The sequence below is a fragment of the Toxorhynchites rutilus genome, chromosome 3 (assembly GCF_029784135.1).
Source record: "Toxorhynchites rutilus septentrionalis strain SRP chromosome 3, ASM2978413v1, whole genome shotgun sequence".
In the NCBI taxonomy this organism is placed as follows: domain Eukaryota; kingdom Metazoa; phylum Arthropoda; class Insecta; order Diptera; family Culicidae; genus Toxorhynchites; species Toxorhynchites rutilus.
Genome location: NC_073746.1, coordinates 59,284,747 through 59,309,522, shown reverse-complemented (window position 1 = coordinate 59,309,522; position 24,776 = coordinate 59,284,747). Strand labels below are relative to the sequence as shown.

Sequence of the window (24,776 nt, the reverse complement as noted above, 5' to 3'; positions counted from 1 at the left end):
TTCATGTTAATCGGTCGAGTAGATCCTGAGATAGCGATACCACCAGCTGAGAAAACGTGGTTTTGAGAAAAACGCGTTTAAAAATTCGCCCGGGATACTATATCCCTTAAGGTGACTTCATACTTTTGACTGTAACTTTCCAACAAAACAAATATCGGAAAATCCTTTTAGGACAACATTCCAGAGGGTATTAGATTTTAGGAATTGATTGTTTCGACCTTCCAGACCAGGGTCCTCCCTTAACACATTCACGCTTCATTTGTTCGAATTCCATGAATGAGATCGTTTCCTTCGATGTGGATGAGACGAAGACGAGCCATTGGTAGGCCTTGTTAGATTCTTGGCAAACCAAGGATTTAACCTTCAAGTGTAGAAAACACGGGTTATTTCGTGATCCATCCGTAACAGATGAAACACGAAAGACGAGAAATCTCGGGAGCGGTCCGCAATAAGTTAAAGTGTGAACACGTTTTTCAATTTCGAACATTTTATTTGAATAGAAATCCAATTTGGCTTTCCCAACAGGGATCGGATGGTGTTAAAGGGATTCATAACGAATGCTATTTCATCTCATCCCATTTACATCGCTTGTTACCTGTATAATAGGCACTCGTGCCTCGCACGCTTTGTAGGTACGCATCGTAATTCCGAGGAAACCTTCATCACGCTCTTTTCAACACAACAACAGCAAACAACGCAATTGGAAAACAGATCAGTCTAAGTGTTGAGAAATTAGTTAGGATTCGCTAACTGTGCTAACTGCTAACAAACCACCCTCGTTTCCATTTAACTCCACATCCCCTCAACTGGTTCCCGCTGCAGTTCCGATGACGCCGATTATTGCCTTCGAAAGGCTGTTCTTCGCCGTGTTCGGCCAGACCTCACCGGATGACATCAACTCGCAGAAATCGTCGCGTCCCGAGTGGACGGAAAATCTGTTCAAGATTGTTTTTGGCGTTTATATGTTAGTCTCCGTAGTAGTACTAATTAATCTTCTTATCGCGATGATGTCGGATACCTATCAGCGCATCCAGGTTAGTTTATCCATGGTGCTAAATGTTGTCTTTTCTCTTTTTCCCCCTCTCTCTTTTCTCTCTGTGTCGAATTCAATGACTATGTGAAAACCACAAATCTGAAACAAACAAAAAAAAACATTCATAAACACAAATACACAAACGAAACGTCGTCCGAACCAAACGACCAATGGACGACGGCTTCGGAACCCGCTCCCGTTCGCTGCTGCTGCTGCCGAATGCCGGTTCGCTGTTTGCTGCTCGCCCACAGTGCGCATGAATCCGATAGTATCCTTTGAACTGCTCTTTTTCGCCGTATTTGGTCAAACCACCACCGATCAGACACAAGCAGATAAACGAGGAACGACGCCGAAGAGAACACAGCCTGAATGGACTGAGTACTTGTTTAAAATTGTATTTGGCATTTACATGTTGGTATCAGTTGTAGTGCTTATCAATCTGCTCATTGCTATGATGTCTGATACATATCAGAGAATTCAGGTATCATACTAGAAACCAATATTTAGAAGAAACATTATCTACCATTAAGTGAATAATCGATTTTTATGCGTTTCGTTTTGGTCCTTACGTTTGTAGTTTATTTTGGTAATGGCGCACACCCATCTCTCGGGCTCCCGATTGTATCGCTATTTGTTTTTTTGATTGTGTCTCCATTATTTCGAATATTTCCCTCCCGAAGGGAGACCAATGACGAGTTCGGACATGATTCTCTTGCAACCATCAGTCGAATCCCCGGAATCCGTTCTGACCCGTCAATGGCCGTCAATGGGTGTACGTTGGATGACCAAATAAATTGCTTCCTGTTTTACTCCTTTTTCCAACTTTTTTTAACTTCCTCCCCCGAATCGAAAGGTAATTTTTTAATTTTCGTTTCCACCTTATTTCGACTTCTTGTTATATTATATGTACCGACATTTCCCAAGCTTACATGCCTTGATGCTTCAGCGGGTTGCTTCTTTGTTCTTTCTTTTTCTTGTTCTTTCCCTACGTCACTTTCTGTCTCTTTCGGAAACGAACAAAAAAAAACACGCACCAAACTATTAGGCACAATCCGACATCGAGTGGAAGTACGGTCTGTCGAAGCTGATTCGAAACATGCATCGAACGTCCACGGCGCCATCTCCGATGAATCTGGTCACGACGTGGTTCGTCTGGATATTCGACAAGATACGGGTAAGCTTGAGTTAATAACGATAATAACTAGATGCAGTATTGCAGAATTTAGCATGATATTCAATCCGATTAATATGTTCAAGCTGTCCATTGTGAAGATGTGTGAATTATCTTCTCTGAACTAGCAAATGTAAGAAAAAATGAGACTGATTCCATTTAAATTTAAAGATCGATTTTTTTTGGTATTTTTTTATTTGGGTCAAAATTTGCAGACGCATTCTCTATGACCAAAAAGGACAATTTGTATCATCGGTTTTCCATTTTGACTCTAGTCTTACTTTTGAGAAAGGCTTAAACAATGTGTTCGATTATTATTGGGGCTGAATGGAGAATATATAAACAGGTTGAAAAGTGTTTTTTTTTTCGAAAATATCCCTTAAAACTCAAGTTTTTTTTGAATTTTTGATATGTAGCAGCGGACAACTCTCGCATAACATTTGAATCTCGATAAAAACGAAACTGAAGACCGGGACATTCTTCCGCGAATTATCTTGAAAGGTATCGATCTTTATCACTACTTTCACCACTAGCAGTCGATAATAAAAATGTTGCATTGGACGATCTGACTGAGCGCATTGGTACATTGGTCCAATTAGGGGAAGTGGGGGCATAGTGGTCACCCTAAGGAATATGTCCATTTACAGCATTCACATACCGCTACAACCCTCATTTTTCTAAGAATGTTATAGTTCAACTCATTGGTGTTCAAGATAGCATACGGCTTTTACTATAAAAAATCAAAATAGTACATTTTTCATCATTAGTAAAAAAAGGTGAAAAATCGTTTTTTTTTGCTTGGAGGTAAAGTGGTCACCTAGTGGGGGCAAAGTGGTCACCCGCACATATCAAGCTAAATGGGATAGATTTAAGCGTTTTTTTCGTCATAATTTGTTCAAATCATATCCGATAGAGTAGGTACATGTATGAAATAAGCTCGGTCTATTCACCTAGAGTCTCAATTCAAATTATCTCATGCATACAAAAACGTTGTAAAAACACATAACGTTCCGCATAATAAGGCTTGATTTAGTTGGAGTGGCATATTTTTCCAGGGTCAAAGCGACAAAAGGAACATCTTCAAGAGCAGAATGTGAGGGGGTATTTTGGCTTTAGAAAACAGAACATTGTAAGCAGAGCTGCAATCCATCACCGTCAATGTCACAAAAAAGCTGACCATAGTCACTCAATTCCTCTCACGATACGTGAGATCCAAATATTCAGTAGTGATACTCACTCTCTTGTTTCTGACACCTAACCAAATGACGGTTGGTTCCAATGCCTCTCACTGCCGATCGCTCTGTTTACAACTTTACGTTACGAGAGCGGTGGTTGTGGCGTATGATGGTAGTAGAAATGTGAGTGATCAGACAGTTCCAATCATTTTTGATAATCGCGACGGTTGTTTAGATTCGTTTGTTGAAGTAGAAGTTGTTGTTGTTGTTAGAGATGTCTAAATTTTTCGTTTATTCGATTATCGTTTAATCGTGGGCCAATATTCGATTCATTCGAACAATTGTCCTTCAGTATTCGATTAATCGAGCGAATATTTATTTTTTGTAGTTAAAATGAACAGACATATATAATAAAAAATATTATGGTGTTATGATTTTAAAAGTTACATTAAATATAATTTTCAAATGAACATGGTGCAGCATAATGGTTTTTGAATGAAATGGTATTTAAGTATATTGATAAATTTACTATTTCATAATTATTTGCGGATCATGAAAACGATCCGATTGAAAACCGACAAGGCGTGTTTTTTTTTGAGAACTATTGAGTTTAGTTAATAAACGTGAGATGAACACAAAAATGTTATTTTTTCATAAAACGAAAGAAAATTGCGATCTCAAAGAATCGCTCAAAAATCATCCTCTTGCATTGAGGCTTTATTGAGAAACTTCTTATACCGTGCCATTAACTGCGCCACGAACAATTCCAGATGGAATATATATTTGCTTCCTTGCTGCATCCGGTGTTCATAATACCCGGCAAAATTCAACGTTTGCGTCTTCAGACTCATATCGCGATTTTTAACCAGATTCGGTACCAATCCACAGATTATAACATTCGATAGAACGCCTTGGGATAGCAGTTCGTATAGCTGTTTCCTCACCACTTCCAGAAATCTTACAATCTTACATTCAAAATTTTAAGAATATCCTCCTAAGATAGAGCCGGCACTCTTATTTCCAAGCAACGACTCCTAACCGCGGGAATAACCCGCGAAGTAGAATTGGCGCACAAAATCAATCTGCACATAGACAAATAATTTTCAATGGTTCTTCTCAGCGCATCCTGGGTATCTTTGGTCAGCTAATCCACTTCGGACAAGACGAGTCTCATATTCCCTCTACCCACTGGGATCAATTTGCTTGATCAAATTCGACACGACCACCCTGCTATATATCACGGCAACCGATTAATTCAACTCGATGCGGTAATTACTGCTGATGGTCCTGATTTCCACCTTCCGGTTCGAGGGCGTTGTGAAATTGATTATCTCATTGCGTAGTCGTTCCGCGCCCGGTTGGTAAAGTTTCCGCAGCAGACACATGATGCGAGTTTTCTTACTGGCCTGGAAGGACCGTAGAACATGCGGGAAGTCTCTCTGGGAGCGAAGCTTAATCAGATGCGTAACTTGCGTTTTGTAGTAGTCCAGTTTGAACAGCTGGCGCGGACGGTAGCGGTCAACCCAGAGAGCCATTGTACACAAAAATATTTGATGTATAATGTATACAAAAATACTTGGTGACTTGTTTTTGTGTTGGCCTTTGTCAAAGTAAGAGCCCCCGCATGCTGCAGACTGACTTGTCGACCGATAGTTCGGTCGGCTTCTTAATCAGTACGGAGAGGTATGCATGTACGCACATTACACCGATTCAATTGGGTCGGTTTTTGCACCAGTACGCCGATCTGACCAAACTGTCGGCTGAAAAAAAAAAGTCTGTAGTGTGCGGGGGCTCTAAATGTCAGCACCTCCAGAGATTTCAGATGTTTTTTTTGAAAGTCTTCGACAAAAAATTGAAATGTTGATGTGTATAAATGGCAGATATTTTTGTAACCGCGAGAATAGCAAAGTAATGTATGAAAAAAGGGGTTGTTAGCGCAGGGAATCATGTCATAAATAGTAGAAATACCATATCCCTGCAGCTAGTAACTAAAAATATAAGTCTGCAACAGGATAGGCAGGACATCAAACATCAGTAAAATTGCGAACATGTCTACAAATTTAGCACCGTTGCAATGATGAGAAACAAATTTGGTAAAAAAAATCGAAGTCGAACGGGTTTCAAAATGCATTATTTTGCTAATTTCAAACCCGATCGGGATCCGCAATAGAGGGGATAGTCAAGGCGTGTCATTCCACGAACTAAGTACTAATACAAATGACACGTGTAATACTACGTAGAGTCGGCGAAGTGCCACTAAAAACATTAAGGCCATCTGAAAAGATGAAAAGAAAATACATGCCTGAAAATATAATATTCTTCAAATTATATTTAAAATGAAACTATATATTCACATCTGGCATCCCTGGTCGTAAAGAACGAACACAAAGAGGCGAATGGTGTGAATATCGCCAAACACCAAACCATCAGCTAGACTTTTGAGTATCGTACTATTCTGACATTTCAGCAACAGGACACTCACCAAAGAGCTCTGATTTCTACTGTCAAGTAGAAGCTCACCATGTGTTAGTATTGTGATAATACTCTTCTCACACTATTGAACTGGCTTTGGGATGGTCACCAAAGATAATCGTAGTACAACATTTGTTGATTATCTTTGTGTGAGTACCATCACTTGATTCTCACGACAAATCGCAGCTCTGATTGTAAGTCGTTATGCAGTGGCTTGATTAAAAAAACAGAACATTGTAAGTCGTTATGCACCTATGACCACATTGCCCCCAAACATGAAAGTAATTTCTATGCTAAATAATCGCTGAGAATGAACAAAATATATGTTCACCTCGCCTAGAATATGTGAACAGTCGTCCAAACTGATTATTTATCCAACATATCAGACTGAATGAACTAAATTTCACGAGAAATTCCTTAGATACCATGCACACAGAACTACGGCCAAATGGCTATCGAGAGAGCAATTTCTGTTTTTATTTATATTTCGACATGCGACAGCTCTACTGAAGTACAGGGTGACTCAAAAGTCATTAGATCCTTCAAACATAAAGTTACTATCAATACGGTTTCAATAGTCAATAGTTATACTACCAAACAAGCAGGTGACCACCTTGGCCCCCATGATCAATTTGTCCCACTACCCCGACGTTGCACGATAAAAAATTGAAAATAACTGTGTTGAGTGCTGTTCACCTTTAAAATGCTCAAAAAAAGTAATATTCTGAAGAAAGCCCAAATTATGAATGGATCAATATGATGACAGTGAACTCAAGCAACATCTACTTGGAAATTCGATTTTGACGTGGGACTACGTCTAACCAGAACATATGGTGGTAAAATGTAGACAAACACAGAACACGTAGGAAAAAATGAAAGATTTCGAGTGCTTATAACTCGAGAATTTCTCAATAGATTGGAGAGGTGTATGCATCAATTGATAGGAAGTATTTCTAGTCATCTATCATAATGAATAAAATATTAGTTTTCATGAGATAAACAATTGAACAACTGTGAAACGTTAAGCGTTATCTAAACGCCCCAACTGCCACGTGTTGATTGGTCCGATGAACGGTTTCCCCAACACAGACTTCAAAACCAATGTGCCTGGGGAATTCCGCTTTGCTGATACATTCAAGTTGGAGAAGATTTTGTTCTTACTGAAGTGTGTTCCGCAACACACCCATTAAAACCAAGGTGCCTTACATTACATGGCGTTTGTTCAAATTTCTTACCTTCACAGCAAATATGTTGAATTTAATTGAATTCGAAAATTCTTTCATTCAAACAATAATTTAATCAATACAAACAAATGCTTACTAAACTAACGGTAGACCCACGTTAATCTTGTGGTTATATCATACGCTGGGTTATAACCCATTTTTTTCATTCAAAAATGTTGGTTTCCAAAACCGGACAAACCATGATTAATTTCGGACAACCCATGATAATTTTTGAAGAAAATCATTAAAAAAACATAAATAACTGAACAATTTGAACGCCTTATGGTATTATTAGCAACTGGAGTCTTGATTACATGTAATTTTCATGGAGAAAATTCGATTTACGTTTATTAGCTGCGTGAAAGCACCCAAAAATAGGACAAACCAACATCACTTAGGGGCTGTCCACATACCACGTGGACAACTTTAGGGGGGGTAGGGGGTACGAAAATGTCCACGTTTGTCCACGGAGAGGGAGGAGGGGGTTCAGATAATGTCCACGTGGATACATAAAATGAATATTTTTGAAAATACATTAATATCCATAATCAATAAAGAATAAAATCTGCTCTGCATTTTTATCAAATTTCAATCTTGTCGCACCTTGCGAGTACTCCGTATTTATCAATAAGAGACCATATTTTTTCATATTGTTGAACTGTTTCGCTGAAATGTGTATTTTGAGAGTAACGCACATGAACTGAGAGTGATGGATTTATTTACATTGGCAGAAGAGGATCATACATTCCGCCAGGACGAAGATACCACCAAAGTATGTTATGGCGGATTTACATTAGGGAGATCTATAGCTATAGATGGATTTATTCACGTGAAAAAAGGTGTAAACAGATGAGAATAAATATGATACACTTATTCGAGGTATATATAACTTGAATAAATTCACCATATGTAAACGCTTGTGAATTTCTCACTGGAGAGAAATCACTAAAGTTGGATGCAGTTCTACTTCAGGTGAATAAATTCACCGAAAATATGAATATATTCATTATAGAAGTTCACGCTAGTGTAAACGGTTGATGCGATTTCTATAAATCTACAATATATCGGTTCCATACTTTTGCGTCTTGTGTCTGGTGAGATTGGAAAGGAATTCCGTTTAATGTGCTTCTACAGAGCTTCGATAGATTCTAACAAGAACTGCTTAAAACTAAATGAAACTAAAGTCCAGAATAAACTAACATAATTAGCCAATAAAATAGACGTCATATTCCATCAGGACAATGTCAATCTTCCTTCTCTTTGACAACCTGGCCGAAAATGTTAGGTTTGCCTGAGAAGTGCTATTTCACCCGCCATCATCACCAGATATTGCACTTTCCGGTTATCAATTTTTCAGGCCACTTTTCTTGAGCGCAATAATTTCGGCCCATTGGGTAGCATGGAAAAGAACCTTGTCCAGTTTTTTTACGAGAAACCAAACAAGTGTTGGGAGTTTGGGTTTTGAAATTGCGGAAGGATCGATTCAGCAATACCTTACACTGTGTAAACTAGGCATAAGAATTAACCAATCAATATTAAAAAAAAACCTCGTAAAGAAACTCGATGTTTGGAAGCCACATGAATTATAGTAAATTTTTACTATATTTTGTAAATTTTGGACTGAATTTTCATCAGAAAATCGATCACGGTGTATAGAAATGGGTAAAATACGATATTGTTTGCAAAGATCATGGGATAAGCAAGACAAACCACTGCAAAACATCAAAGCCAGGATTACACAAAAAGGGACGCGGTGTGTATGGTGGAACTGGAAGCGAATCTCCGATTATGAGGAATTACATGGCCAAAAGGTTAATTCCGTGTTGTACGGTTCACAACTGGATAGATTTCACGAGGCGATTATGGAAGAAACCACCAGAATCGATCAACAGAAAAGTGTCACATAAATTTTTGATGACGCTCCAAAAAATTAGGGCGATTAGTTGGGAATTTTTGATGCATCCATGGTTTATCCCAGACCTTGCAAACATAATTGCGATCTATTAAGAAATGATCGAGATATAAGCGTCCGAAATTTTTAGACGTAGTCCTACATCAAAAAAACATTCAGAAATTAAACATAAAAACGCGAATACTTTTTAAATGACCCAATACATTCGAATAATTGTGTGTTTGTAAGAATGATACTTTGGATTTTTTTCCCTTAAAGTCGGCACGAATTCGGGAACAACCTAATATTTTCCAAGTCTTACGAGGTTGAACAGAAAAATCATTGGTAGATGAAGCCAGCGATCACGATACAGGTTTATTGTTCATTTGAGCCGCCATTTGTGTGTTAAACAAACTAACACTACATAATTTAACACGACATTCTTATAACTTGAACATCATGATGATACCGATATCGATTTTTTATCACTGCTGCTTTGTCTTGCGATTCCAATAACGATTTCGTAATGAAGCCCTAGATTTCATTGTCTGATTTTTTTTTGAAAACATATAACAATTCGGCTGAAAAGTAACACAGTAAAACGATTTGCAACTTTTCGATACCATTTTTATAGTAATCTTTCGGTTTTTCCTCAAAATAGGCCTCGGTTTCGGTAATCACTTCATCATCGGTCTTAAATTTCTTGCCAGCGTACATTCTCTTCAGGTCTGCGAACAGAAAATAGTCGCTGGGGGCCAGATCTGGAGAATACGGTGGATGCGGAAGCAATTCGAAGCCCAATTCATGCAATGTTGCCATAGTTTTCATTCGTTTGTGATTTTTCAATTTTTTCACAATAATAAAAGTTGCTTCACTCTCAATGCTGTAACTCACGATCCAATCGACCGATTGCTGTCAAATTTTGACACGTATCCATGATAGTGCTTTGTGATTGTCAAGTATATTTTTGCAAGAGGTTCTAGATGGACCGTCAACCTTATGAATTTTTCAGCCGAACTGTTACAGCTCAACCAAATAAATAAAATTGGCAAATAATTGTATATGATTATAAAGAATGATAATAAGAATAAGAAAAAAAGAATTTCCGAGAATAGATTCTCAAGTGATTTTTTTATATGGATTTCAGCGGTAAAAACAACCTGACAGCATAAATGGAATTTAGAAGAAACTAAAGAGCGATACAAATAACTTCCCGGAGAATGCTGGAAAGAGAATAAACGAATTTAAAATAAACCGCTATTTTTATTTAAGCTAACATTGTTATCCATAAAACTATAGAACACAAAATAGAATCAATCCCAAAATGAAATTTAAGAGAGGTTCAATTTTATTTGGATTTTTTTAGAAATAATTGGTGTAATGTCCACGTGGACAACAGGGGGAGGGGTAAAGTAAATGTCCACGTTTGTCCACGGAGGGGGAGGGGGGGTTCAAAAACACGATTTTTCTGTCCACGTGGTATGTGGACAGCCCCTTACCTTAATCCCAATTTTTCTCGGCGGATGGACTTTCTTTAGGTGTAGATGAGCACAACAAAATAGGCAGCTTAACCGATCCGTTCTTGAGTGGGATCACTAGGGTGCCAATGAATGTATGGGAACAAATCGACCCTCAAATTTCAAAAAAAGTTACCCTATACAAAATGTTCACCACCTCGAAAAAACACCCTATGCCATATATAAGCTCAATCGGACTTAAGGAAGAGTGGAGTAAAGGAAATCGGAGATTTTTTTTGAGATTTACAGTTATCTCAAAAAAATATTTTTTTGTCATCGACTTTTCAGTCGGAAAAACGATCAAGTGCCAAAAAAATCTCGACGAGTAATGCAATTTTAGGATATTTGGCATCAACGAATATTTTTTTTAAAACACCGATTTCTTTTGTTTTTCAAAAAACTCAAATTTTAACGTCTGTGACACTAATAAATGAAGTTCGAAAGAGCTAATATTTTGTGTAGAGTATATTATCGTGCAGATCAACATTCCACAGTAAGTTCCGGATGAAAAATCGAGATAAGTATTTTTATTGGTACCCAAAACCACACGTTTCGTTTTGTATTCCGAATAAAAACTAAGTACCAGAGTGTCGATTTTTGACCAAAAAAAATATTTTCGAGATGGCACTAGATCTCGTTTCATGCAATATTAAGACATTTGGCATCTTTTACTCCCCCCTTGGATGATTTTTCGATTTTCAAAAAACTCAAACTTTGACCGCTTTGCGCCACTCTCTCTTAAGTCCGATTGCGCTGATATATGGCATAGGGTGTTTTTTCGAGGTAGAGAAATTTTTTTATGTGGTATCCCATCACTCACCTTACTTGCAATACAAAAATACCCCCGACTAGCACATATTTGCAATGCCGATTTCTCCAGGCACCTTAGTTGGACGCGTGATTTCCATTGAGATAATGTTTGAGATTTTTATATTGTTTGACAGTTTCATAAAATATGTTATTTTATTCATTTTCACTATAATGAATTGTTTATAGAGTGCCTAAAACGACTGATGCAGAACTATCGTAAGTCTATCAGAAAATAACTGAGTAATAATCGTGAGTACAAGAAGAAGCTTCTGTCTTCGATTTCGACCAATCAGAAAGCGGTATTTCCGATTGGATAACGGTTGAGATTTTTCAATTGTTAAATAGTTGGTTTCATGACATATATTGTTTTTTTTTTCAATGTAAAAAATTGCTACGGAGAGCCGAAATCGTTTGACGCAAAAACCACAATCAATCCATCATGGAATAAAGGAGCAACAACTTTGAAATCGGACACTTTTCATGATGCAATCGATTTTCGTTTTTCAATTTGTACCACTAATATGTTCCCGAAAGACGTAATCCTAAGTCAAAATATACAAACTTACATACTTGTAGAAAATATCAGGTATGTTAGACAATTGGGAATATTATATCAAGTTATTGTTTTCGATCTGAAAATATTTCATTATCTTAAATCGATTTCAATATATTTCACAAAGCTATGGCTTTGTATTCGTGATTTTATTATTTTATAAGCTTATACAATTTTTCTCAACCATTTTTTTCATATTTTTCATTTTGATCCAATTCACACATCAAAAGATTATTTTCTGAAAAAAATAACAAGATTTGTTATAATGTACACTTTGTACACAACCTTTTGCCATAAAAATTAACCACATAATTTAATAAATTCAAGCATTGCTGTCGAATATTATCTACTCTTTTATAAACATTTACTTCCAGGTTAAAAACACTCGAAAAACATACGAAAACGACCAAATGTTGAGAATGTTCAGTAAATTTTATTCTTAAATCACTGTATCTCAAAAACGGTAGCTGTTGTTACGGGAGCGGTTTTCGTTTCGGACTTCTTTATAGCGAACTCGTATGTTTTGTTTGAGTATATGCTTTAAGCTGTAATTCAATTCTTTTAGTTCATTGTTTTTATGTTTTACATTTGTTCGTTGCTTACATTTATTCGTCCTCTACTCTAATCTACCCGCCGTGTCGTAACAATAAGTTGCGGTCCTGATGTGATTTATTCACCAATTAGGCACAATTAATTATGAACAATTTAAGGAATTCAGAATAACGTTTTGTAATCAATTTCAAGATGGTTGTTGTTTTTTTTTTATTGATCTCTGAAACTGCCTTATCGATCTTACATTTGTCAGACTTTCGCCCATTTCACATCTCCCTGTGGTACATTGTTAGGGTGATAAGAAACTCGCGAATCCGTGTTGCCAACATACCCCCACCCGTACTGCTTCAGGTATCCTTAAGCTGTACCTGCTTCCCTGGCTACATCCAAGGTAGCGAGCTTAATCGCCGGTCTACGCATGATACCACCAGAAGTTTGCACATCCGCACTGCGAACTCGTCCATCACGTCCAGGATACACTTTGACAATCCTACCTCTGATCCAGCTATTCCTCACGCCGTCGTTCACAACAATGACCAGGTCTCCGATGTTAATGGGTTTCACCTCTCCAAACCACTTCGGTTGCCTGGAGATAACAGGCAAATATTCTTGGATCCACCGCTTCCAAAACCTGTCTAGCATAAGCTGTACATGCTTCCAATTGGATCTTAGCAGCGCACTGTCTTCCGTTGGCCGGACTTCTGGCTGAACCACTCCACTCGAACTCAACAGTAGGAAGTGATTTGGTGTCAAGGCCTCGCCTTCTTCACTGTCGACCGGTAGGTAAGTTAATGGACGCGAGTTCACCAAGGATTCCACCTCCACAAGGGCCGTTACCAAAGTTTCCTCATCTGGATTTCTTGACAACTCCATGTTCGCCAGGCCGGTCTTCACTGAGCGAATCAGTCGTTCCCATATGCCACCCATATGTGGGGCGTACGGTGGGTTGAGTTTCCATTGTGTTTCCGCATTTGTAAATGTCTCCGCTAGATCGCGACTGATGGTGCTTATCTGCTGTTTTAACTCCGCGCTCGCCCCTTGAAAGTTAGTTCCTTGGTCTGAATAAATTTCCTGTGGTGCTCCTCGACGGGCAATGAACCTGCGTATTGCCATCTTGCAGGATTCAGACGACAAGCTGTAAGTGAGTTCCAAGTGTACTGCTCGGGTTCCTAGGCAGGTAAACAACGCTACCCATCTTTTGACAACACCTCGTCCAAAGCGAACAGTTATTGGACCAAAATAATCCAGTCCCGTGAATGTGAAGGCTCTGACGTACGGCGTGAGACGGGCAAGAGGAAGGGGCGCCATTGGCGGAATTTGTGGCTTGCACTTATGAATTTTGCACCAGTTACAACATTTTGCCACCTTCTTGACGGCCGATCGTAACTCTGACACGTGGAACTTCTGTCGAAGTTCGTTTACTACGGTTTCATTGTTAGCGTGTCCATATTTCCTGTGGTACCAATTAATCACCAATTGTGTGACATAATGGTCCTTAGGCAAGATCACAGGAAATTTTCCATCATCAGGAATACAATCTGCTGCAGCGATGCGAGATCCCATTCGCATGACACCCGTTGGATCCATGAATGGGAGTAGTTTGAAGACACGACTGTTTTTCTGAATCTGTCTACGTTCTTCTGGATGCGCTTCTCGATTACTACGCAGTATGCGGCACTCTTCAGGATATTCACAACTTTGGATTATCTTAAATATAGTTGACTCCGCTCGTTGTAAATCTTTTTTTCTCAGGAACATGCCTTCATTCGACTTCGATTCATCTTGAGACAACTGTGGCAAAACAAACCGTAGGACGAATGCCATAGTGCGAAGTAACCTCTCCCACTTCGAGAAACGCTCAAATTCGATGACCTGCTGTGTTGATATCTGCTGTTGCAAATAGGCCACCCTTAACTCTTCAGTAGTAGGTTGTTCAATTGCTTCCTCTGGCCAATCAGACTCCGGTTTATACAAGAACTCCGGTCCGTTGAACCACCTGCTGTGTTCATCAAAGCATGGGCCTTGTCCCCACTTTGTAGCTTCATCAGCAACATTCATCTTTGTTGGCACCTTCCTCCAGTCACTGATCTCCGTTTCATCCAGGATTTCTGTTACCCTGAACGCTACGAACTGCTTGTAGTTCCGTGGATCTGCTCGTATCCAGTTAAGGACTGTAGCTGAATCACTCCATAAGATTTTACGCTTGATGCGTATCGTGTGATTTGAGATGATAGATTTCATAAGTCGTGTTCCAATCACGGCTGCCTGCAGCTCTAATCGCGGGACTGACAACAACTTGATAGGGGCTACCTTGCTCCTTGCAGCCACCAAACTACAACGTACAGCGTGGTACCTTGCAGCCACCAAACTACAGCGTACCGTGGTCCAGAATCCGAAAGTACGCTGCGGCAGCATATGCGGAATTACTAGCATCGACGAAGACGTGCAGTTCAAGCGAATTGTATGCTTCCGGTTGGTATCCAGGAAAGTAGCATCTGGGTATTTTCACTGTATTAAGCGTTCCTAAAAGTTTTGCATATCGCTCCCATTGAGGTACGATATTCGCCGGTAACGGTTCGTCCCAGCCAATTCCGGATCTCCACACATCTTGGACTATTGTCTTACCATGCACCACAAACGGAGCGACCATTCCTAACGGGTCGAAAACGCTCATAACTAAGCTCAGAAATTGCCGTTTAGTTGGCACTATGGACTCTTCCAGTAGACGTTGTAAATCATTGCGGAAAGCCGACGAGAATACGAAGACATCCTCTTGTGGTCGCCATACCATTCCCAAAACCCGTTCCAGATTACTGCCCTTGTCCATCGTGAAGCTCTTAACTGACTTCGTGTTCTGCTCTCCGATTCGCAGTAACACCTCTGCGAAGTTGGACATCCAATGCCGAATAACGAATCCTGCCTTTTCATGAACTTGTTTAACGTCCAGAGCTAGCTGAACAGCTTGCTCGATCGTATCGACGCTGTCCAGATAATCATCCACATAATGGTTTTCCTGTATGGCCTGTGATGCTTCCGGATATTCTGCCGCATACTCCCGCGCATTCAAATTCTTCACGAACTGCGTTGAACTTGGTGAACACGTTGACCCAAATATAGCAACATCCACAACGTGCACTTCAATCGGGTCAGATGGACTGTCCCGCCAAAGGAACCATTGGGCTGTACGATCCTGCATTCTGATGAGCACTTGATGGAACATTTCCATGATATCGTCACTTATAGCGATTTTCCTTTGTCGATACCGACACAAGACACCTTGTAGAGATGTTAGTAGATCCGGTCCTTTCAGAAGGACGGAGTTCAACGATACCCCTTGTATAGACGCAGCAGCGTCCCAGACAACCCTAATTTTATCAGGTTTCTTAGGGTTCACTACGACACCCAATGGTAAAAACCACGTCCGCTTGGGATCCATCTCATCCAGCTCACATGTAGTTGCCTTGTGTGCGTACCCTTTGGATATGTAGTTAGTCATTTTTTGCCGAACGTTGTCGTACAAGTCTGGTGATTTAAGAAGCCGACGTTCCAAGCACCTCAATCTGCGCTCAGCCATGGGTCTGCTATCGGGAAACTTGACATTATCGAATCTCCACAAAAGCCTAGTTTCGAATCTGCCGGTTTCAGTTCTGATCGTTGTGGATTGAAGAATCTTCTGAGCGCGCATGTCGTCGGCCGATTCCTTCGTCTGAGTCACCGCAACGCCAATGCTTTCCATAGAGAAAAAACTCTTCACCAGTTCATGTAACTCGTCGTCTCGTGATTTCGTACGAATATGCAGAACTCGCTGTGAAGATGTACCTGTTTTATCCCCAGAACGACCATACAGAACCCAGCCCAACCTGGTTTTAGCGACTACTGGCTCGTGCTCGCGACCCTCCCTCAGCTTTAGTGTGGTCTTTAATCTGGTATTATCCAGTCCTATCAATAAACCGGGAACGGCTTCGTTGTAGCTTTGAACTGGCAGCCCTTTCATGTACGGGTATTTGCTCTGCAATTCCTCGAAATTCAAAGATTGGCGTGGTAGCTCGAGCCCGTCGATGGTTTGCACTCTGCGAATGGTAAATTGTTTGTCCATACTCAATCCTGAAATGTTCAGTTGAATTTGCTGAGATTCTTCTTCTACACGCTTGACCCCATTGGTCCACTGCATACATAGTGGAGATGTTGGACCTTGTACACCTAGTTGTTCAGCCAAAGATCTCTCTACCAAAGTGGAATCAGAGCCACCGTCCAAGAATGCGAAAGTTCGTACTGATCGACCGTTGGCATGAAGGACTACCGGGATAATGCGAAAGAGTACTTGCTGCTGTTGTTGATGAACTGAGATTACGCCAGAAGTTGGAACCGAAATTTCTGTTTTCGGTTCTCGTGGTTCGCCTGGATGAAGCAATCGGTGATGCCGTTGCTGACAACCGTTAACCCCGCAACCCAATGCTTTACACGGCCATTTCCCATGCGGATATAAACAGCGTCTACAGAGACTCAAGCCTTGAGCCACCTTCCATCTGTCTTCTAACGTTTTCGACTTGAAAATTGTGCAATCCTTCGGTTTGTGTCCCTCTGTATGACAAACCACACAAGGACGTGCAGTTCTTGTTTGGATGTATGATTCTGGCTTCTCTGTTGCCTCATCGTTCTGAATGTTCATTGTATGTATCTCCGCTTTCCCTTTTGGTTTTTCGAGTTTAGCGGAAACTGGTGTAACGCTACTGGCAGCCGTTACGATCACATTCATATAATCTGCGAAGGTCTTCAAATCTACGTTCGGCACTCGTTGTTTATACATCGCCCAATCAAGCTTGATGTTTGCTGGAAGCTTCTCGACCAGTTCCTCAATCAAGATCGGGTTAGCCAAATGCAACTGCTGTCCCGTCGAAACTAGATGAGCGCAGAAATTTCGAACAGCCAGACCGAAACTGATAATGGTTCCCAGTTTATCTGGTCGTGGGGTCGGTGTTGCGCGCACTTCTGCTAAAAGGGAATTTATAATTGCTTCTGGCCGTCCATATAGAACTCGAAGCGTATTGATGATCTCTGGGACGTTCGAAGGATGAAGGAGAAAACTACTCACTGATTTCCTTGCGTCCCCCTTCAAGCAACGTTGCAGTCGCATCAAGTTCTCCGAATCATTATACCCACACATCTGCGTGGATGTTTCATAGCTGCTCCAGAACATCGGCCATTCGATTGGATCCCCAGCAAAACATGGAAGTTCTTTGGGAACAACGTGGCGTGCTGCCAACTGCTGGGTATTTGGACCGTATAACGACTGAGAATGAGACAGCTCGTACGGCCACTGTGTATTTGCTACAGCCGGTATGGGTGTTTGGTAACTTGACACACTCACTACAGGAGCACGAAGTGGAGGTCGAGGATCCCCCCATATTGTCGAAGGTGTATGAGAGACTGCTTGAAGAGCATTCTGGGGCACCAGAGGATTCGGGAAACCTACAGGCTGGTTTCTACTTATGAAATAGTTATCGGAACCGGTGTATAACAGTGGTTCATTCCTAGGTACCTGAGAGTGCCCTAACTGTCCTAACGATGGAGTGTAAATGTATGATGGTTGAACATAGCTATGTGCGATTGGTTCTCCAGTGCATCTTACTGAGGCTGAACTGTTGGTACTCACCATGGTCGATGTGGGTACTACATACAAATTGTACTGACCAGTGTGAGAATCCACCCATGTGCGCTTTTCATCTCGTGGTTGGATGTATTCGCTATATGCGGGAATCTGAGGAAGCAATGAACTGCTAACGACGGTTGCAGTTACTGCAGGAGTCAATTGTGGAGCTGCCGACGGATTCTGCCACGATACTTTACGCTGAACGATGGGAATACTCGTATACGATACAGGTGCTGTCCGGGGCGTTGATTGAACCAATAATGGGAGTGATAGGATTGGATTTCCGCCGCTAACGGAAGTTTCTCGGTTTACGTTGGTGATGGGTGAAGTGACGTCATCGAACAGTTTCGCAAGTACACTAGGCCGTGCGACAATATTACTCGCTTCCCCCGTTTTATTGTTGACTCGAGCTGGAACAGTAGACGAACTGCTTTGAACTACTGTGTTTTCTACCGGTACTACTGGCTTTGGTACGACATCATCACCCGCTTCCGGTATGAATCCAGTGGAAATAACTTTTCCAGATTTGGTATTCATAATCCCTTGGTGGTTGTCGATCCAGCATCGAACCTTTTCGACACTTTTGGCTGTATCACCGCTTCTTACACTCACTCTTGAGCTCGTTCTGGCATCCTCGTTCAATTGCGCGTGAAGCAACTTATACTTCCGATCCATGAACTCCTTCTCTAACTTCAGTTGATCCGCCCTCACCTTCTCCTTCCTTTCCTTCTCCATTCGTATAGCTTTCTCCTGCAATTCCTTGTCCTGGTCTGCTTTTTCAGCCACCATCTTGGCCTGGAGTTCCTTTTCCTCTGCCAATTGCTGCATCTCCAACTGCAGTTTTGCTTGTCGTGCACTTGCGCTCGTCGACGCTGTCGATTTCGCCGTTGATGGTGCACGCGAACCCCTCGGTCGACATACTACGCAATGGTAACTTCTATCATCTGCTTCTATGCTATCGCCAACCCCGGCGCACGAAAAATGAATCCAGCGAGTGCATCCATCGTACTGCACCATCTTGGCATCTGCCTCATTTAGCTGCTTGCATACAATGCACAGAGCATCAGTGGATACTTCATTCGGAATTGGTTGATCTACCGGCATCATTTTACGAGGTCTTAATAAACTTCAAAGAATAAATCTTAAAGTTTGTTGTTACGGGAGCGGTTTTCGTTTCGGACTTCTTTATAGCGAACTCGTATGTTTTGTTTGAGTATATGCTTTAAGCTGTAATTCAATTCTTTTAGTTCATTGTTTTTATGTTTTACATTTGTTCGTTGCTTACATTTATTCGTCCTCTACTCTAATCTACCCGCCGTGTCGTAACAATAAGTTGCGGTCCTGATGTGATTTTTTCACCAATTAGGCACAATTAATTATGAACAATTTAAGGAATTCAGAATAACGTTTTGTAATCAATTTCAAGATGGTTGTTGTTTTTTTTTATTGATCTCTGAAACTGCCTTATCGATCTTACATTTGTCAGACTTTCGCCCATTTCACATCTCCCTGTGGTACATTGTTAGGGTGATAAGAAACTCGCGAATCCGTGTTGCCAACAGTAGCATTTAGAAAAAATTTGCCATGCTGCGAATCAAGCGTAATTTCATAAAATCGGCTCCAAAAACAATTAAAAAAACATTCCAACAATTTTCAAAAATCAATTTTTTTAATTATAACTTTTTTGTCCATTACTTTTCCATTTTTGCGCACTGTGTGATAAACTTCATTAGTTGTCCGCTGCAATATATCAATAAATAAAAAAAAATCAAAAACACATTGTTTGAGAAAATTGAGTTTTAAATAGTTATGAAACGGATAATAGTTTGGCCGCATACCGGATATCCGACAAGCTTCGAGACCGGTTAGCCGGATATACGGCTTTATATTTGCGAATAGGAAACAAGGGGAAACTGCATGTATGCATGAAGCACACAAAAGAATACATTTTAGAGACAAAAAACACATTTTTACATAAAAATAATGAACGATGATCACATTTTCCGTTTAGAATGAATATCCTTTGATTGAGTATCGAGTATTTTAGATTACAATGTAAGTTTTGTTGTGGATTCTTTGAAATAATTTTAATACTGTTCGAATAAGAGTAAGTACTGCGAATTTAAATAAGCAAAGAACATCAATAGATTATTTTCATACAAGATTAAAAAACTTTGCACTGTCAGGGATAATAATTTGAGGGAAGGCACACACACTCACTAATTAGACGACACAACAGTGGTACTTTATGGAGCAGTACATAAGGCTTCTTTATTTATATTTTTTTATTTAAATCGTTTATTTTTACAGGCTGAGTTACATAAGTTTAAAGGAGCCGAACTCCTTACTGTATTGTTACTAGTATATATACATTTTTCCTTAATTCCAATGTTAATAATATAGGAAACCGATTACTCGCGGTCGACTCGAGTTTAGAAGGGTGACATATTTTCTTCAGGAAAAGGAGGGGATATGAGGAAGGCTTCTTTAGGCATTTGAAGAAATATCGAAAATACAAGTTCAGGCCTCTCCTGTATATCCGAGGTAATTTCGCATGTTGCTGCATAAATAAAAGTACACTCTGTCCAACTTCTATAAGACCAGGTGATGATCTCGCTGCTTTGTGTCATTGAAAAAAAAAATGATTCAATTTATATTCTAGTGTGTAAGTGCTGGTGACTACCACACATTGCATGATTTTCATATGTGTGTTAAGGTGCCAATGAAAATGGTCATCTCTAATTTCAAAAAGTAACCTCATAAAAAATGTTCACCACCCCGAAAAAACACCCTATGCCGAATTTCAGCTCAATCGGACTTAAGGCAGAGCGGCGCAAAGCGGTCAAAGTGTTTTGTAGTAGTTTTTTGAAAATCGAGAAATCACCCAAGAGGGGAGTAAAAGAAATCGAGATTTTCGAAAAAAAATACGGTACACCACGATTGAAGAGCTCAAGGTCAGAATTCCGGAAACATGGAAAAAATCGAGAAATTCGTTCAACAGAATTTGGTAAATAGTATTCCAACACGAATTTTGCAGGTTATTAGTCGAAATGGCAAGGTTGCCAATTATTGACATTTAAATCAGCCGATCGTTTAGAATTTTTCATTGATAATACTTATGAATTTTGAAATGGTCCTATAGAAACTGGAAAGCTGAAATTATCAAATTTATGCACAATAAATAAACAAACAACTCTTTTGAACGAAATTGACGTAAATATACTTTATTGTAAGCATTCAACAATGTATGAATGTATCTTGTTGAAACTGTTTGTGTTGCAACGAAATAGAATCAGGGTGGTCTTATAGTTGGACTGAGTTAATTCGGATAAGGATGAGACCGCACATAGAACACCGAACTTACCTCACATGAGAGGATCTTTAAACGCTGGATTGGGAAGTCATTTTAATTACTTATGAGAAGATACAAATTAGCAAATATCAAGCTTTTTGAGCCCGAGGTTCAAGTCAGACTTTTTTACAGTTCTTGAAACGGAAACAGACCGACAGAAAATCTTATTAGAGTACATGATGATGATGATGACGGTCCCACCTCCTCCTCCTACAGAGGTTTGAGTAAGACGAGTTATCTAAAAGATAATTTATTTTTCTCAGCATTGAAACCAGTTTAGCAAAAGAGAACGAACTGATTTTATTTACTGTTATAAATTCGTATATAGTATTGCAATGTCAAAAACAACCCAAGCCGATACCCAGTCGTGTCCGCCACAGAGCCGCTACGGTCCCGACAAGGCCCTTGCAGCCAATTGGTACACCAAAGCACAAGTCGTATAGTACATAAAATATCCTGTGATGAATTTTCTGAGATTTTCAGAGCATTTATGAACATTTCAGTATTCAAACCCAATTTTTAATTATGTATGAATTATGTGAATGAGCTGTTTCGTTATTCGTTGTGTTAATGAGAAATTTTTGAAATTTTCAAATATCCGGTATTCGGCCGGATAGCATATATTGGCCGAATAGGCCGGATACCGGATAGTTACCGGATATTCGTTTCATCTCTAGTTTTAAGTGTTATTTTATAAATTAAATAAAAATAAAACCTTTTTTAACAGTTCAAACTTTCTCACGTAATCCTGAAAATAATTGAAAACATTGCGGAAGACGCCAAGTCAATTGGACCAACCGTTTCTTTTGAAAATGTTCAAGCAATCTTTGCTTAGGAATTTTTCAAAACTAAGAATAGAATCAAAATGGCAAACCGATGATGCCAATCGCCCTTTTTGGCCATGAAGAACTGCAAAATTTGGGCCAAATCAAACAAAACAAAAATAAAATTTATGAAAAAAATCTGATCCCATTTTTACTCGGGCCAAAACAAGGATTGATCATATATCATTGTACGATTCGCAAGACTTTTTTTTTTGCACAATGTAAACAAAAAGAGTATGAGAAAAAAATCGTGGCTGTTTATAATGAAAATCTCGGGTTTCCGTCCGTAACTCAAACTTCTTTGCCAGATCAGGATTTTTATAACAAGTTTGTCAGCGAAAACGAACGTAAACTTGTCTAGGACATTTCCTCGAACAACCTATATTACCCCTCCCCGGTGTAGAGAAAGCAGCATCTGTTTCCTTCTTGAGAAAGCATGGACTTGATTTTATATACGAAACACAAATGCCAAACGATAGTTTTCCGTATAAGATTGATGCCATGCTCATGAACACCCGCCCGCTCTAACCGTACCAATTTCTGTTCCCTGTTCTCGCAGGCCAAATTGAGGAAGAAGAAGCGACCGTCGCTGGTGCAGATGATGAACCTCCACCGGGGCCAGCAGAGTCCCCGCTCGAAAGCCGGTGCCAAATGGTTGTCGAAAGTGAAGAAAGGTCAGGTGGCTCCTAAAGGTGTGCACGTGTTCGGTAGCATGCATTGGCGTAGTTCCTCTTGCCTTTCTACCTTCGTCCAACCGTCGTATTTTTAATTCGGTTTATTGTCTTATTTTTGTTCATGTTCAAGATTTTGGTTTTAGGAACATTCTATTTTTAACTCTGTTGATTCGTATTTCGTTCGTATTGGTTCGAGAAAAAAAGACAATACTTCAGGACAATAGGTGAAAGCATGGATTGCTGGAGGCTTCTAGTCATTTTATCTTCATATACGATGTATTGTTGACAGTAATGGTTGATTATCTATACTTATTATTACTTTTATATAGGTGTTGCTCTGAAGTAGTTTGATAAACGTAGTCTCGATTTCTAGTCTTCATTTCACACTAAGTATGTTCTCGTATAATGATATTTCGTTCTAGAAACAAACAAGTATCTTGGAAGTATATAGTCAATAGTATAGGCTTTGCGTTGTGTTCTTATCTTTGATTTGACTTTTCGTTGCACACAAATTTCGATGCCTAGCCTTCGATACTCATTAAAGCTCGCTTCTCTCAACCCGAAGCTGACAGAAGGCGCTTCAAATTTTGTGTGATGACTGCTCCGGAATGAAACCACAGTAATGCAAACAATTGGCCTGAAAGTACAAATTTTGATATGCTGGTAGTTAAACACTATCAGCATTTCGAATATCTTCTGTGGCTTTGTTCGGGGCAACGACAAACAAGCCAATCTACTAATCGATACTAATCGGAGATCCTTCCAATTTCTTTTGTCCTGTTTCTACTGTACCGTCAATATAAAATCACACACCACACAACAGAGTCTACCGCCCTGTCCGTTATGCATCTGTCTCCGCTCGGGTCGCAAGTCAGCTTCTCCGCTGCCAATACGAACCGAATCGAGAACGTCGCGGACTGGGTAGAAATCTCCAAGAAGTACCGCGCCCTGGTTGGCCACGATGCCGAGGATGCTGGCTCGATGAAGGATTCCGACGGCGATAACCACTCGACGGCCAACGGTGGAAACAACGCCAACGATCAGCAGATGAGCAACAACGTGAACTCCAATCAGGCTAAGGGATAGACTACAGTGCCGGCGTGGTTCGTCACAGCACGAAACAACCCAACGGTGGAGGTGACTGCCGGAGACGTGGAACAAAATGATAGCTTTTGTATCAATCACTCGAAATGTTTATGCATCTCACGTGTGCATCCATTTGTAAATAGTTGTCGTGTAAAGGAAGTTTATATATTTTGGAAGTATAGAAGAATATGTTGTAGGAATAACGTTAGTTTTGGGAATTCGGTCATATTGTGTATGAGGTTCAGCTAGCGTGGTTTCCGGATTCATTTTGTAAGCGAATTTGAATATCACATAGATTAGGATTTTTCTCTTGTCCACTGTTGAGTTAAGTGAGGCTAGATAAATGACTACGAAAATTGTAAAAAGTTACGTGTACATTCAAAAATGATAGTGTAAATATTATATTTTATATGTCAATTAAAATTCGACCTTATTGGTTAATCATTTTTCCGAAATCCTTTGCACGAGTGAACAAAACGAAAAAGTTGCGGGTTGTGTCCAAGATCCGACCACGCAATTGGCTATTTGTTTCCCACTGATTTTTGATGTATTTGAAATATTACATTACATGAACACAAAAAAATAGACAGCTCAAATCGGACGATCGATGCGCAAACAAAAATTTGTGGCAATTTATTTTAATATACAACCATCCCATGCCAAACCGATATAGTGATTCTCAGATTTTCGTGAAAAGTGGAAGTTTTGTTCCTTATCGCGAAATATTAGACCCGTATTTTTTTTCATAAGGTTACCAATTTCCATTTTAGAGTGGTCCGAAAAATCAACTTTT

At 39.8% G+C, this 24,776-nt stretch overlaps 1 protein-coding gene across 8 annotated transcripts in view; it reads left to right on the top strand.

Moving 5' to 3' along the window:
• Positions 1–24,411, top strand: part of LOC129780537 (serine/threonine-protein phosphatase 6 regulatory ankyrin repeat subunit B) — a 176,997-nt gene extending 152,586 nt beyond the window's left edge. For 5 of the 8 annotated variants that reach the window (XM_055788898.1, XM_055788900.1, XM_055788903.1 and 2 more), the window contains 4 exons: positions 1,285–1,514; positions 2,079–2,207; positions 22,783–22,915; positions 23,721–24,411. In XM_055788898.1, coding sequence (XP_055644873.1) covers positions 1,285–1,514; positions 2,079–2,207; positions 22,783–22,915; positions 23,721–23,983 — 755 coding nt within the window. In that variant the 3' untranslated portion in view covers positions 23,984–24,411. Of the gene's footprint in view, positions 1–822; positions 1,035–1,284; positions 1,515–2,078; positions 2,208–22,782; positions 22,916–23,720 lie in introns of all 8 variants that reach the window. The other 3 variants (XM_055788904.1, XM_055788905.1, XM_055788899.1) reach the window with 3 other exon arrangements.
• Positions 24,412–24,776: the final 365 nt, after the last annotated feature.